General features: G+C 47.0%; 1 protein-coding gene across 1 annotated transcript; it reads left to right on the forward strand.

Moving 5' to 3' along the window:
* The first annotated feature begins 212 nt into the window (after nt 1–212).
* On the forward strand, nt 213–13,382 carry pnpo (pyridoxamine 5'-phosphate oxidase). Its single transcript, XM_067969352.1, has 7 exons — nt 213–489; nt 3,169–3,293; nt 4,841–4,940; nt 5,711–5,764; nt 6,567–6,695; nt 8,909–8,979; nt 9,618–13,382. The coding sequence occupies exons 1-7, from the start codon at nt 301–303 to the stop codon at nt 9,781–9,783; spliced, it is 834 nt and encodes a 277-aa protein (XP_067825453.1). The 5' UTR covers nt 213–300; the 3' UTR covers nt 9,784–13,382.
* The last annotated feature ends 3,739 nt before the right edge of the window (nt 13,383–17,121 follow it).

The raw sequence follows: 17,121 nt of genomic DNA on the forward strand, positions 1-17,121 counted from the left end.
TGGCCGCAGTAGCCTGGGTTACTGACACTAACTAATAATGATGTGGTAATAACACAGCTATTACCTGTACTCTGGGAGCCAGCACTCACTCCCTCCCTCCCAGCCAGTCAGCTCCCATTTCATTTATTTAATAAATACATGTTGCAATTGATGATTAACCAAGTCTGAAAAGTAATGGAGCATTTAACAGCGCGGCTTGTCTAAGTGTGTGGGAAACTATTTTATACAGGAGGATTCACACTGAAGTGTGAGCAGTGAGAGAGGAACACACAGACAGTGACCAAAGTCCCCCAGGTTGCGATGTGGCCGCGTGTAACTAACCCTCTGAGGATCAGTTTCACGATCAGTTTCACCAGACGCTCCACGTACACGTGGATCGGTAAGAAGAGGCGGCGCCCTGCTCCCAGCGTCTACAGCATGTCCTCCCCTTTCTCCAACCCCAGCCTCTCCGTGGCCGCCATGAGGAAGAGTTACAAATGCGACCAGGAAGTGAGTAGCAAAATGTAGCGATTCGATGTAACCATTCCTGCCCCGCAATGTATCGATTCGGTGAAATGTATCGGCGCGTTCTGCCCTTTCCCCCCCTCCAGTCCTTCCCTGCATCAAATACTTCCAGTCATTTCAATCATGTTTCCCCTTTTAAAACAACAAGAAGCGCCTCCTCCTGGAAGCCTCGTTCACCTGCACCTTGTGTAACTGGGGGAAATTCTCAGCCGGGCTCCATTTTCGTTTGTAAAAAAAATGAAACAGATGTACAGAATGTCATTTTATCTTTTAAAGGGCAGTGTCATAAATTTTTTAAAAACTTGCATTTTTAAAATTTGTTTGAGGAAGGAGTGATGACTCACTTGTAGGCCCCTGGCAGCTGTGTCACCAGCAAACGACAAAGCAAGTCCTTGGGATGACATTGGTTTCGTGTATTTTTTTCCGTTCCTCTGTATAGTAAGCTTTGATTTCAAAATCCTTTCCCGCATTTACAAATCCCTCCACATCTCACTACACAACAACAGCTTGCATTTATATAGCATCTTTAAAGTTATCAAACGTCTCAGGAGCTTCACAGGAACGTAAATCAAACAAAAATTGACACGGAGCCACATACGGAGATATTAGGACAGGTGACCAAAGGCTTGGTCAAAGAGGTAGGTTTTAAGGAGCGTCTTCAAGGAGGAGAGAGAGATGGAGAGGTTTAGGGAGGGAATTCCAGAGCTTAGGACCTAGACGGCTGAAGGCACGGCCGCCAATGGTGGAGCGAAAGGAGTGGGGGATGGACGAGAGGCCAGAATTGGAAGATCGCAGAGTTCTCGGAGGGTTGTAGGGCTGGAGGAGGTTACAGAGATGAGAATTTTAAAATCGAGGCTTCGGTGAACTGGGAGCCAATGTAGGTCAGCGAGCACAGGGGCGATGGGTGAACAGGACTTGGTGCGAGTCAGGATACAGGCACCAGAGTTTTGGATGGGCTTAAATTTATGGAGGGTGGAAGATGGGAGCCTGGCCAGGAGAGCATTGGAATAGTCGAGTTTGGAAGTAACAAAAAGCATTGGTGAAAGAAAGACAGCATCTCTGGAATGCTAGCCTAGAATTTCTGCATAAGTCTCTGGAGTGGGACTTGAACCCATGACCTTCTGACTCAGAGGTGAGAGTGCTATCACTGAGCTAGGGCTGATACATAATCACAGATACTACCCTGTGATGCTGTGGTGTAAAAGATCACACATTACAGGCGTGGAGTTCAACTTTCTAGATTTTTTTCATTTGCTTCATCTTCTTCTAACCTCAGGTTACAATTTTGTCATATTTCTATCTTTCTAACTACAGTACTTTGCATGATTTTGATACCCTTTAAATTATTTCTCACCCAGTCTTTATCAAGAAGTTGCAGGCTCTCTATCCGATGTCCGTGGTCCTGAAGGCCTGCTGGTGTTTAGAGTTAGCAAGGTGTAGCAGGCACTATCATGACTACACTGCAGATAAGTTGGTTTCAACCCAGTTACATGGGGGCACAACCTTAAAATTAGAGCCAGGCCGTTCAGGGCTGATGTCAGGAAGCATTTCTTCACACAAAGGGGAGTGGAAATCTGGAACTCTCTCCCCCAAAAAGCTGTTGAGGCTGGGGGTCAATTAAAAATTTCAAAACTGAGATTGATAGATTTTTGTTAGGTAATCGTTTTAAGGGTTACGAAACCAAGGTGGGTAAATGGAATTAAGATACAGATCAGCCATGATCTAATTGAATGGCGGAACAGGCTTGAGGGGCTGAATGGCCTCCTTCTGTTCCTATGTTTTTAGGTATGCAACAACATAAACGTAATCAATGTGTAACGTGACCTTGAGATCACCCTGCTTGTGACCTCTGTGAAGACTGGGTTGTTAGCTGAGTTCGTAGAACTTTAACTTTAGGCTTTAGTATAAAATGGATTCTTTACTAGCTCTTGTTCCCTTAACATGAAGCACTTTGTGACGTCTTGAAGGGGTGAAAGGCGCTAGATAAATGCAAGTTCTTTCCTTCCTTCTTATTTGCTTGAATGGCTCAGTGCAAACCATGCCCAGCACTACCCAACCAAGCCATCAGGGGGAGCTGGTGTGTGTGTTTTTTTATATATTCATTCTCAGGATGTGGGCATCGCTGGCCAGGCCGGCATTTATTGCCCATCCCTAGTTGCCCCTTGAGAAGATGGGCCTTTTTGAACTGCTGCAGTCCGTGTGGCGAAGGTTCTCCCACAGTGCTGTTTGGTAGGGAGTTCCAAGATTTTGACCCAGTGACGATGAAGGAACAGCGATATATTTCCAAGTCGGGATGGTGTGTGACTTGGAGGGGAACCTGGAGGTGATGGTGTTTCCATTATGCCTAATGCCCTCATTCCTTCCAGGTGGTGGAAGTCGTGGGTTTGGGAGGTGCTGTCAAAAAATCTGTACAATTACATGGCAACAGTGATTAATGACCTCTCTTTGCAGAGTTTGAAAGTATGTCGATGCATGTGTGCACACACATAGGGGCAGCCCCATCGCCAGGGTGGCTGGAGATGTGCTGTAAACGTGGTCTCACCAAGGTCACTCACATCCCGAGACCAAATAATTAAAACAACGTACACGTGTGCATCCAGCTGCTGTTTTGCTGGTCCCTCGGTTTGTATATGTTTATATTTCTCTCTCTCTTTTTGTTGCCAGGCTTTTGAAGAGAATCAGCTGGTTTCTCTGGACCCCATTAAGCAGTTTGCTGACTGGTTTGAAGCGGCCACAAGCTGCCCGTCTATCCGGGAAGCTAACGCCATGTGCCTCGCCACCTGCACCAAGTAACCACCTTTGCCAATCTCGTCGCTGAAACTAAGGGAGTGTCTCGAAATGTTCGCCAAAAGGCCTGACGTGTATTTTAGAGTTAGCTTTTGAAGTCGCACGGTCTCCCACCCGACCTAAAAATGATAGAGAGGCACTGAAGAAAGTGCAAAAAAATAATTTACAAGGATGATACCAGAACCGAAAGGGTTACAACTATCAGGAAAGGCCGAACAGGATGGGCTCTTTTCTCTAAAAAAAGAGAAGACTGAGGGGTGACCTGATGGAGGTCTTTAGGATTATGAAAGGGTTTGATAGGGTAGACGGAGAGAAGATGTTTCCACTTATGGGATAGACCAGAACTAGGGGCCATAAATATAAGATATTCACTAATAAATCCATAAGGGAATTCAAGAGAAACTTCTCCTGTGGAGAGTGGTGAGAATGTGGAACTCACTACCACAAGGAGTAGTTGAGGCGAATAGTGTAGATACATTTAAGGGGAAGCTCGATAAACATGAGGGAGAAAGGAATAGAAGGATATGCTGATAGGGTGAGAGGAAGAGGGGTGGGAGGAGGCTCGTGTGGAGCATAAACACCAGCATAGACCAGATGGGCCGAATGGCCTGTTTCTGTGCTGTAAATTCTATGTAATTATCATGGAATCAGAGAATCATCCAGCACAGAAGGAGGCCATTCGGCCCATCATGCCTGTGCCAACTCTTTGAAAGAGCTATCCAATTAGTCCCACTGCCCTGCTCTTTCCCCATAGCCCTGCAAATCTTTCCTTTTGAAGTAAAGATCCAATTCCCTTTTGAAAGTTACTGTTGAATCTGCTTCCACCATTACAAACACAGCTTCTAATACCACAGTGCCTGCTCTTTTCACTAAAAGTGTCAGCTGTGGCTCAGGTGGTCACACACCTGTCTCTGGTTCAGAAGGTCGTGGGTTCAAGTCACATTCCAGAGACTTGATCAGGTAATCTAGGCCAACCTGCCAATGCACTGTCGGAGGTGCTGGCATTCAGAAGAGATGCTAAACTGAGGTCCTGTTTGCCTGTTCAGAAGGACATAAAATATTGTTGGAAAAGCAGGGAGTGTCCTGGGCAACATTCATCACCCAATCACAGATCATTCAGCTCATTAGTATTTGTGGGATCTCACTATGCACAAAATTGCTGCTGTGTTTACTTACATTACAGTAACGGCACCGGGTAACTCATTGTATGTGAAGTGTTTTGGGATGTTTCTCAGCACTTGATAAGATGTTATATAAGTGGAAATTCTTTCTCCCCGAATGTGCTCTAATATTAACCTCCAGTGGGCACAGATGTGTTTACTGCTTAACCAGTGGGACTTTGATGTTTGGGCTCAGACAAACGCTCCAAAGATTAACCTGGTCACAGTTATAACATGATCGTGTGAATCTTGAGCTATTTACCATTCGATTGGCTGAGAAATCAACGTTGTAATTAGTAGATGGAGGGATGGAATTCACGAGTGACGTGACGGGATTTAAAAGTGGAATGTGGGTACTTTGTTTCAGATCTTTGTTTCTGCTTTTCTAGGGATGGAAGGCCCTCAGCTCGCATGCTGCTGCTAAAAGGGTTTGGACCCGATGGGTTTAGGTTCTACACAAACTATGAGAGCAGGAAGGGGGGGGAGCTGGTGAGTAGATACCTGATTGGTCACCTCTGCACCAACGGCAAATCTCAACCCCCATTCTAACACTCTGGTACATCTCACCCCCATTGTAACCCTGTTACATCTCACCCTCATTGTAACCCTGTTACACCTCACCCCCATTGTAACCGCCCTGTTACGCCTCACCCCCATTGTAACCGCCCTGTTACGCCTCACCCCCATTGTAACCGCCCTGTTACGCCTCACCCCCATTGTAACCGCCCTGTTACGCCTCACCCCCATTGTAACCGCCCTGTTACGCCTCACCCCCATTGTAACCGCCCTGTTACGCCTCACCCCCATTGTAACCGCCCTGTTACGCCTCACCCCCATTGTAACCGCCCTGTTACGCCTCACCCCCATTGTAACCGCCCTGTTACGCCTCACCCCCATTGTAACCGCCCTGTTACGCCTCACCCCCATTGTAACCGCCCTGTTACGCCTCACCCCCATTGTAACCGCCCTGTTATGCCTCACCCCCATTGTAACCCTGTTACATCTCACCCTCATTGTAACCCTGTTACATCTCACCCTCATTGTAACCCTGTTACGCCTCACCCCCATTGTAACCGCCCTGTTACGCCTCACCCCCATTGTAACCGCCCTGTTACGCCTCACCCCCATTGTAACCACCCTGTTACGCCTCACCCCCATTGTAATCCTGTTACACATTTCGATCATTCTCGCCAGTTGCCAGTTGATTGCAGATTTAGACCAGGACTGCACAATATGCTAATATTTCCGCCTCTCTCTAGGAGACCAATCCAGTTGCAGCAATCGTATTTTATTGGGAGGCCCTTAATAGGCAAGTACGTTCTCATTTACATATTTACTCAATTTTAAATGTGCTTTATTTTTGCTCCCGAGTTTGTGCCTGATAGAATGAACTTGCATTTATATAATGCCTTTCATGTCCTCAGGATGGTCCAAAGCACTTCACAGCCAATGAAGTACTTTTAAAGTAGAATTACTGTTATTAAATAGGAAAATATAGCAGCCAATTTATTCACAGCAAGATCTCACAAACAGTGATTAGAAAGTGATGGGATAATCTGTTTCAGTGATAAATTTTGACCAGGACACCAGGGAGAATTCCCCTGCTCTTCTTCAAAGAGTGCCAATGGGATCTTTTAAGTCCACCTGAGAGGGCAGACGGGGCCTCAGTTAAACGTCTCATCTGAAAGACGGCACCACCGACAGTGCAGCACTCCCTCAGTACCGTCACTGGGAGTGTTAGCCTGGATTATGTGCTCAAGTCTCTGGAGTGGGATTTGAACCCACAACCTTAGAGTGCTGCCCACTGAGCCACAGCTGACACTGCAACTGATCGCACCAGTAGGAGGCACTACAACTGCCCCACTGTGTTAGAGGAGGAAAAATATTAGCCAAGGTTCCCGGTCCTGATCGTTATCTGGTCACCCTCCCTCTGCTGAACCCCCGCACCCGCCCCGAGCTGGATCTTGGATCCCGCAAAGCTTGCTCAGTGTTATGTTTTCTTTCTCATTTGTATAAATGCATTGAGCATGTTGCTGCCTCTACCGTGTTTTCGTTCCACCCGCTGGTAAGTTGATTGGAGCAGTAGCACTGACCACGAATATCTTTTCTCCTCAGGTGCGCATCGAAGGACACGTGGTGAAGTTATCGGGCAAGGATTCTGAGGAGTACTTCCATTCCCGGCCCAAGAGCAGCCAGATTGGCGCCGTGGTCAGTCGTCAGAGTACGGTGATCCCTGACCGAGAGGTGTGTGCACAAAACCAAACGTGGGTCTCGGTTTTAGAGATAAGATCGATTGGTCTAAATTCAATTCAGTTGCTGTGTGTGTAAAATAGAAGAAAGTATGGAACAAGTAAAGGCCATGCAACCAATCCATCCTACAGCCCACGTCCACTCCACCCTACCATGGTCTCTACCCACTCATTTAATCTCCCTCAGGCCACGTCCAGTCCACCCTACCATGGTCTCTACCCACCCATTTAATCTCCCTCAGGCCACGTCCAGTCCACCCTACCATGGTCTTTACCCACCCATTTAATCTCCCTCAGGCCACGTCCAGTCCACCCTACCATGGTCTCTACCCACTCATTTATTCTTCAGAGGGAAAGTTCTATATAAACATTCCCTGATCCCCAAAGGGAATTGAGCAAAACTCCAGAACGTTCAGCCCCCCTCACAGCTCAACCATTCAACCCGGGCCTGCTGCTCTCCACAATTACCACCACCCACCATTCCCAACACACCAGCAGCACAGGGCGATCGTGGCCTCCCGCCCCATCCCCAGGTATTCATCGGCTCTTTCCACTCGTGGCCACAGTTACGGTGCACGGCGCAGAAACATTTTCTGTTTTCTCCCTCGCATCTTGCAGTTTTCAGTGTCTGAATGTGCTGTTGCCAAGGAAACGGTTTGTGCTTTCCCTGTGCAGAAAGAGTGTGAAGTTAATGAATAACTGGGCTGAGCATACGATAAATTCAACAAGTTATTCACGTACTATCACTCGCATAAAAAAGTCTCTGTGTTTTTCCCACTCTTCCCTAGCAGCTGCCGGCCATGTAGAAGCCAAGTCAGTGATTGCCATCAGGGTATTCAATCGCAGGGTGCCTCACAACCAGAGCTGACCTGGTCTCCCCCACCATACGCACCCGCACGCACACACGCACCTACAGGCGCACACACTCATGCACTTTAACGCAATCATGCACACACATGCACTCAGACGCACTGTCACATGCACACACTCACGCACTTTCACGTAATCACGCACACCCACTCTTACACACTCACACGCGCTTTCCAGCAAGTCACTGGAGAGCAATCAGTAGCAGGAAGCCTGATTGATTCCCCCCTCTGCATGTCTCAGTATCGTGTTCTTCTCATGCAGGTGCTGAGGGTTTAAATAGTTTTTAAATAATTTCCCTTGGGGAGGGTTGGACTGTGATTGGCTGTTTTGAAAGGGCTGTTTGATATTTATGTGCCTGCTTTCTATAGGCAAGTTATACAAGTGTGTTACCCCCTTATTCACCCCCCCACCCCCCTCATCACTGATGGTTCGATTGGTAAATGCCCCACCTCGTGTCATAATGACCAGGGGGGGGTCCCAGATGTGCTCCATGGTCTGTGCTGTTACCTGAGCAGCAGGTAGTGGGCGCTACAATTGGCTCTCAGCAAGAACAGGACCAGGTGTGGCTGTGATGCCTCACATGGTTCAACATCCTGCTGATACGCAATATCCAATCTCATAGAAGCCTGAGGAGGGTGCTGGTGGATCTGCAAGAGTCAACAGAGAGGAAGGAGAATCTTTCAAACTAAATCTAATGAGGCGTTCCCCATCCTCCCAGCTCCACAGAGCAGCAAGTGAATAGGAGGCCATTCAGCCCCTTGAACCCGTTCCACCATTCAATTGGATCATGGTTGATCTGTATCTTAACTCCATCTACTCGCCTTGGTTCCGTAACCCATAATACCCTTGCCTAACAAAAATCTATCCATCTCAGTTTTGAAATTTTCAATTGGCCCCCGGCAATAACAGCGTTTTGGGGGAGAGAGTTCCAGATTTCCACTCCCCTTTGTGTGAAGAAGTGCTTCCTGACATCACCCCTGAACGGCCTGGCTCTAATTTTAAGGTTATGCCCCTTATTCTGGACTCCCCCCACCAGAGGAAATAGTTTCTCTGATCTAGGCTATCAAATCCTTTAATCATCTTACACACCTCAATTAAATCACCCCTTAATCTTCAATATTCGAGGGAATACAAGCCGAGTCTGTGCAACCTCTTCTCGTAGTTTAACCCTTTTAGCCCCAGTATCATTCTGGTGAATCTGCGCTGCACCCCCTCCAAGGCCATTATATCCTTCCTGAGGTGCGGTGCCCAGGACTGAACGCAGTCTCCAGATGGGGTCTGACCAGAGCTTTATGGTACCACCAGTGTGACATCCACTTAATGTTCTCGTCTTTTCAGTTTCTAAGGAAGAAGAACACACAGTTGGAGGAGCTGTACAAAGAAAGGGAGGTGCCGATACCCGAGTACTGGTGAGTGACGGCCGACAGCTGACCGAGCAAGGCCCCACCCTTCCAGGGGTACAGTGGTGTCACGGTTATGTTACTGGGCTAGTAATCCAGAGTTCAAATCCCGCCATGGCCAGTTCGAGAATTCAATTTTTAAAAAAAATCTGGAAATAAAAAGCCGGCATCAGTAAAAGTGAGTGTGAAAGTGTGGGATTGTTGTTAAAACCCTACTGGTTCACTAATATCCTTCAGGGAAGGTAACCTGCCGTCCTTACTCAGTCTGGGCCTATTTATTACAGAGATAGGGAGGGGCGAGCCCCTGAGCTTTGATCTCTAGTGTTCGAGAAGTATTTTGTCACGTGTGTGTATAAGATAGTCACTGCTAAATCCAACAGGGAATTCAGGAGAAACTTCTTTACCCAGAGAGTGGTGAGAATGTGGAACTCACTCCCACATGGAGTAGTTGAGGTGAATAACATAGATGCATTTAAGGGGAAGCTCGATAAACACATGAGGGAGAAAGGAATAGAAGGATATGCTGATAGGGTGAGATGAAGTAGGGAAGGAGGAGGCTCGTGTGGAGCATAAACATAGACCAGTTGGGCTGAATGGCCTGTTTCTGTGCTGTACGTTCTATGTAATTGGATGTATGTTGTTTTTAGGGGAGGATTTCTCCTGGAGCCCAACATCATTGAGTTCTGGCAAGGTCAGACCAACCGGCTACACGACCGAATCATGTTCCAGCGATTGAAAGAGGGGCAAGTTCCAGACACTTCCATGGTTCACAAGGCTGAAGGTGATTGGGTGTATAAAAGACTGTCACCATGACAACTGGCGCCACAATCGAAATCCAGTCCTCAAACCATTCTCATTCCAATCAGAGAATAATGGATTTCTCGTCCAAATTCTTCACTGCCTGACACATTTCACATTAGATTGTCTGTTGGAATAAGAGGTGAGCGTGTGGCACAATCGGAACAGACCTGCCAACCCGACCCATTCCTGGACAATCGCCTGCACTTTTAACCTTCGTACTTTGAGAACGCGCGAGAGTTATCCACTGTTCCGATCGTGCACAGCTCACCGACCTCCTCTGGTCTGACACAAACCAACCTCACTCCGAGATCAATTAAATTCATTTTATCCGTTGCTGTACCGTTCCGATACTCGATTATCCGCCAATTTACATTATTGACAGTGGAGGAGGGGAGAGGGCCCATCCGTTATGACACATAGTGCAGGTTTCAACGTGCAATTATCTTCTTATTTAATTATCAGACACGATCGATGAATGGTCCGTGCGGGTCCAACAACAACCACGTGCATTTATATAGCGCCTTTAACGTAGTAAAACGTTTCAAGGTGCTTCACAGGAGCGATTATCATGAGATATTAGGATAGGTGACCAAAAGCTTTGGTCAAAGAGGAGCATCTTAAAGGAGGGGAGAGAGAGAGAGACGGAGAGGATTAGGGAGGGAATTCCAGAGCTTAGGGCCGAGGCAGCTGAAGGCACGGCCGCCAATGGTGGGGCGAAGGAAATCGGGGATGTGCAAGGTCCACAGCTTCATGAGGTCCATGAATCCCCAGCCATTTTGGCCCCACCCCTCCTCTTTAGCATTTGGCTAAATCTTCACCCCCACAACCTTTTTGCTTGGGTTGGAGGGCCTGGTTAGTTATTGAGAGAAAAGAAAATGCACCTTTGTTCTGAAGTGTAACAACGTTCCATGTAGTTTAATCAAAGGATCATGCGCGGATAGTGCAGTGCATTGTGGGAGCTGGCTTCCTCCATAGCAACCAATGGCTGCTCCCGTGATGCACTGGATCCAGTAACATGCCCAGAATCTCCGTGGGGAGGGAGAGAGTGAGTGAGAGAGAGAGAGAGAGTGTGTGTGTGAGTCTCTGGCAATTCACCATCTCACAGACTGACCTGGGAACCAAACCATGTGGTAGAGTGGAAACTGTGACCCTTATAAAAGGTCAATCTTGGGGATGGTGAGGGGGAGCAGAATGATGAAGCCCAGGCTGGGACTGAGCTTTCTCACGGCGATGTTGCACCAAAGACTGTCTCTGGGACACAAGGAGGCTGATCAACAAGCAGAACTGGTTGGTCATCCCAGCCAGATCTGGTTGCTCTCCAGATCGAGAAACGGCACTATCTCCTCAGGTAGGGGGATGCGTTCTCGACTAATCTTTGTAACCGTGTCTCTGGGAGAGGGATGCAGATTGAAGGTAATTGAATCTCCCCCAAACTTCTGGAGATTTACATAGAATGTACAGCACAGAAACCGGCCATTCGGCCCAACTGGTCTTTGCTGGTGTTTATACTTCATACGAGCCTCCTCCCACCCCTACTTCATCTCACCCTATCAGCATAAACTTCTATTCCTTTCTCCCTCCTGTGTTTATCTAGCTTCCCCTTAAATGTATCTATTTATCCCCCTCCTTAGGAGAGGCTGTAAAAGCCTGGAGGTGGGACAGACTGCCAACACTCACTGCCCAGGCTCACACATGAAGATTGGCCCTTGGGTGTGGTACTGGAGGGAGGCTGCCAACCTGGGGAATTATATCCCAGTGGGGCTCAGCACCTTCGGGGGGGGCGGGGGAGGGAGGGCAGAAAGTTGGGAGTCTCTTACAAAAGGCAGCTCCACTGATGGCTGGGATCCACAGAGCAGGAAGGCCCCTGGTTTCCCCTCCCCTCCCGTCCCTGGTCTGTGGATCTCAGCTGAGCCAACAGTAGGTTCCAACATTCAGCCTTGGTGCCCTTGGGGGGGGAAGAGAGGGGAAGAATTGACCTGGGTTCCTGGCTCCCGATCCATTCCCAGCCGTTCCCCTGTCGATGTGTGGACACTGAATGAAGACGGGGTTCGGACTCTGGTTCCAGGCCTCCAAAATCAGATCCCCTGTTACCCTTGCTGCCCAGGCTCGTATCATGAAGAACGATCATTTGGGCAGAGAGCCAACTAGTGCCTGCAACCCAGGGAACCGTCCTGACCTGGGTGATGGGGCTGGGGGGGTTGATTTGAACGTTGCATGTGGGGGAGAGGGGGGCTTCTAATAGTTACCTCACCTGCTCTGCATCATCTCACTAACTCCAGCTGTGTCCCAGATGCTATATGTACCCCCGTGTAAGGGTCTGTTCCAATTATCTAGCACCACCTGGCTTTTGGTGTCATATTAATTTTATTATTAAGATTGAATATTCAATCATTTTTTTTCCTATTTACAGGGCAGTGCAAAATTTTCAAAAAATAGTTTGATTTGGGAAATTGTAAAAGGTTTGTGAGAATCACGTTGAGCTGGCGAGTTACGGATCAAAAGGATCCTGGGGTTGGCACTGTTTCTTACCTTTCTTCTGTTTTGGTTTCTGTGCCACGATTTCATAATCAGGTACGAAACTTGGCCGTGAGTTCCCTATCTGGGTCGAGTGGTTTGCTGATTGATCCGCCTTCCTCAATCTCCCAGCTTGGTTTCCTTGTTTGGGCTTTTATGCGACCCAATTAGATTCTCCATCGTGAGACTATTCAATTTAAACAGGGGTATGGCCGTGTAGTGGTTGTGTTGATGGGCTTGTAATCCAGAGGCCTGGGCTAATAATCCAGGGAGCGTGAGTTCAGATCCCACCCTGATCATTTAAGAATTTGAATTCAGTTTTTAAAAATCTGCAAAAGTGACCATGAAGCTGTCGGATTGTCGTAAAAACCCAAACTGGTTCACTAATGTTCTTTAGGGAAGGAAACCTGCCATCTTTACCCGGTCTGGGCCCACATGTGACTCCAGTCCCCACACCAACATGGTTGACTCTTAACTCCTCTCTGAAGCGACCTAGCATCTAGGGATGGGCAATAAATGCCGGCCTTGCCAGTGACACCCACATCCCTAGAAAGGAATGATTCCAACAAGTAAAAGGAGAGGCTGGACATTATTATGAAATAAAAAGAGAAAATGCTGGGAACACTCAGCAGGTCAGGCAAAGAAACAGAACTAATGAAAGGTCATTGACCTAAAACGTTAACTCTGTTTCTGTCCCCACTGATGCTGCATTTTCCAGCATTTTCTGTTTTTATTTCAGATTTCCAGCATCCGCAGTATTTTGCTTTGATTTTCTGGCTGGATATTGTGATGAGCATTCCTTCTTAAATCCAAAGTATCGTGGTGACTATTGTGTATGTAATATTGTAAAATTGTAATTTTGTGCTTGCATTTACATTGCACCTTATCCTGTCCTTCGAAAACAGCTCAAAGTGCTTCGCATCCAATCAATTATATTGTGCAGTTACTGTTGTACCTTGTGGCCGTTGTTAATTAAAGACTGTGATCTTATCAGGAGTTCTTCCAGTCGATGCAGGACAGCAGATTTCTCCTGTGTTTTAATTTACTCTCTGTCCCCTATAACATTGCAGTAAACGCCAATAAAGGACTTAACACAACACAGACTGTGCAAGGGAAATTCAGATCAGTTTGTTGTGCCTGATCCCCAGTAATGTGTGATTCTGACAATAAATACCCTGAACCCCAGGACTGTGTGATTCTCACAGTAAATACCCTGAACCCCAGGATTGTGTGATTCTGACAGTAAATACCCTGAACCCCAGGACTGTGTGATTCTCACAGTAAATACCCTGAACCCCAGGATTGTGTGATTCTGACAGTAAATACCCTGAACCCCAGGACTGTGTGATTCTGACAGTAAATACCCTGAACCTCAGGACTGTGTGATTCTCACAGTAAATACCCTGAACCCCAGGACTGTGTGATTCTCACAGTAAATACCCTGAACCCCAGGACTGTGTGATTCTCACAGTAAATATCCTGAACCCCAGGACTGTGTGATTCTCACAGTAAATACCCTGAACCCCAGGACTGTGTGATTCTCACAGTAAATACCCTGAACCCCTCTGCTCTTCTTTGAAATAGTGCTATGAGATCTTTTATGCCCACCTGAGAGGGTAAACGGTGTCTCAGTTTAATATCTCATCCGAAAGACGGCACTGCTGAGAGTGCAGCACTCCCTCAGTACTGGCACTGGAGTGTCAGCTTAGATTATGGGCTCAAGTTCCTGGAGTGGGCCTTGAACCCACAATCTTCTGACTGAGAGGTGAGAGGGCTGCCCACTGGGCCAAGTGAATGGACCAGTCTGCCCTATCTCTGGGGCAAATTTGTGAGCAGGAGACACGTTGCCATGACGACTCCGCACCATATTTGCATTGACACTCTCCAACACAACCCGATTATGAAATCATGGCACAGAAACCAAAACAGAAGAAAGGTAAGAATCCGGGGCCCAGTTTCTTTATTATTGAAGAAAAAAAAGGGCCTGTGTTTGTTCTGTTTCCTGTACAACGAGTCTGTCTCGATTTTCTGGTTTGGCACACAGTTCGCTATAGACTGATACTGGGCGGTGTCCCATAAATTAAATGAGGACACCATCACTAGCAACATTCTAACCTCTCAACCCACCTCTTAAACTAACATTGTCTTTTGGCAAATTTACAATTCTTACCCCCTCCCAGTCAAGTAACGTTAGTGAGACTTTTGGGGTTGAAATGGCACCATCACTATTAGTAATATAGAATGTACAGCACAGAAACAGGCCATTCGGCCCAACAGGTCCATGCCGGTGTTTATGCTCCTCACGAGCCTCCTCCCTCCCTATTTCATCTCACCCTATCCTTCTATTCCTTTCTCCCTCATGTGTTTATCCAGCTTCCCCTTAAATGTATCTATACTATTCCCCTCAACTACTCCTTGTGGTAGCGAGTTCCACATTTTTAACCACTCTCTGGGTAAAGAAGTTTTTTCTGAATTTATTAGTGACTCTTATATTTACAGCCCCTAGTTCTGGTCTCCCCCATAAATCCATGCTATCTTAAAGATCTGTATCGGGTCACCCCTAAGCCCTCTCTTTCCTAGAGAGGAGATCCCCAGCCTGTTCAATCTTTCCTGATAAGTGTAACCTTCCATTTCTGCTATCATCTTTGTAATCTTTTTTGCAGGACAAATATTGGCCAGAACACCCCTGCTCTGTCCTTTGAATAGTGCCATGGGATCTTTTATATCCAGCAGAGAGGGCAGATATTTAACACCTCATCCAAAAGGTGGCACCTCCAACAATGCAGCACTCCCTCAGTACTGCACTGGGAGGGTCAGCCTAGATTTTGTGCTCAAGTCTCTGGAGTGGGACTCTGAACCCACAATCTTCTGACTCAGAGGCGAGAGTGCTACACACCGTGCCACAGCTGACTCTACTTTGAGTAGATAAGGGCAATTAGGGATGGGCAATAAATGCCAGCCTCGCCAGCAACGCCCACATCCCATGAACGAACAAAAAAAGATAGTGAAGGGGGAAAGGATCAGCCTTATCTATGATAACAGGACATTGCCTCTTATCTGTGACCTCTCTGGTTGATTATTGACATGTTTGAAAGTCCAGAACCAAATTCCCATGGGTTGTGCCAGTGACCTACAGGATGGGCAGCAGCAGCAGTCCTGGCAATGATGCTGCCAATAAACCAACTACAGACCTGACATAGTGGGGTTCACTTCTTGCAGAGTTTGCTTAATGCATCTCAGAAAAAGACTCCACCCTGTATATTATCCTATGTATACAGAGCCCAGCCCATGTGTTATCCTATAGATACAGACTCCAGCCTGTCTATATCCTATATAGACTTCAGCCTGTATGTTATCCTATATATATGTAGATCCCAACCTTGTGCATGTTATTCTGTATGTATACAGTTCGCAGCCCACCTCTTATTCTATATACACAGATCCCTGCCCATGTGTAATCCTATGTATATATATATATATATATGAGATGCCAGTCTGTAAATTATCCGAAATGAATTTTGTGCAGCAAAGCTGAAGCCTGTGACTGTGCCCCCATGGTAACCGGTTTGTAAAGTATTCAAATAATCAGCTGCGGACTTTACCCAGCGAGACGCCGGTTTTGTTCAGTCGCCCGGCTCAGTGTGAAATTCTATTAAAGAATAAACGTCCCCATCAGCCTGTGAGTTACTGCCCAGCGTCTCCCTGTCCAGGACCCAGTGCGGGAAAATCCGAATCCCAGGGGAAAGTTGCTGAGTTACAGCCCGGAATGTTGTTGCTGCGTTGTTGGCTTTGACTCTTCTCTGTTTACATAGGATTCACGTTAATCCCTAAACACAGAAACGTTTCTGCATAGAGAGTGATGTGTTCCCACGTGTTTCGTTAGTCTCCATATGAAGAGTAACTGGGTAAAACTTTACTGCAGGTCGGAGAGAGACGGTCAGAACACCCGAGCGGTGATCACCAGTAACAGATCCCCAGGAGTGAGTTACAGGCTGGAATCTAATCGAGGGGTTCGGGGGGTTTATATATAGAATAACAGATCCCCGGGAGTGAGTTACAGGCTGGAATCTAATCGAGGGGTTCGGGGGGTTTATATATAGAATAACAGATACCCGGGAGTGAGTTACAGACTGGAATCTAATCGAGGGGTTCGGGGGGTTTATATATAGAATAACAGATACCCGGGAGTGAGTTACAGACTGGAATCTAATCGAGGGGTTCGGGGGGTTTATATATAGAATAACAGATACCCGGGAGTGAGTTACAGACTGGAATCTAATCGAGGGGTTCGGGGGGTTTATATATAGAATAACAGATACCCGGGAGTGAGTTACAGACTGGAATCTAATCGAGGGGTTCGGGGGGTTTATATATAGAATAACAGATACCCGGGAGTGAGAGATCAGCTGACTGAGCACATTTCGTGTATTAATCATCGGACTTTCCATTCCCTACTGCTCAGAGACTGAGGTAGAAATTCTGTAAGATTCTCCCAAACTCCCGCTGTAACTTCAGCAGAAACGTGGAGAAATTCCGCAAATTGCCGGTTACACCATTTCTCCCAGGTCCCCGACAATCTTCCGCCGGAGATCTGGGAAACCCATGTGGAAATCTGAGCCTGTGTCTTTTATGTCGTTATTGGGGAGCCCATCATGATTCCGAAATATAAATGTCCGTGTATTGAATGTTTAATGTCATTGTTGGAATTAGAAAAGCGAGGGTTGAATGTTAGAAGAGTAGGAAAATACTCCTCGAAAATTCTCCCAGAAAGTTATAATTTTCCGTCTGCACACCCACTTACCTTTATCACTCCTCTGATCACTGACCTACATTGGC

The sequence above is a fragment of the Heptranchias perlo genome, chromosome 30, assembly GCF_035084215.1.
Source record: "Heptranchias perlo isolate sHepPer1 chromosome 30, sHepPer1.hap1, whole genome shotgun sequence".
Taxonomy (NCBI): Eukaryota; Metazoa; Chordata; class Chondrichthyes; order Hexanchiformes; family Hexanchidae; genus Heptranchias; species Heptranchias perlo.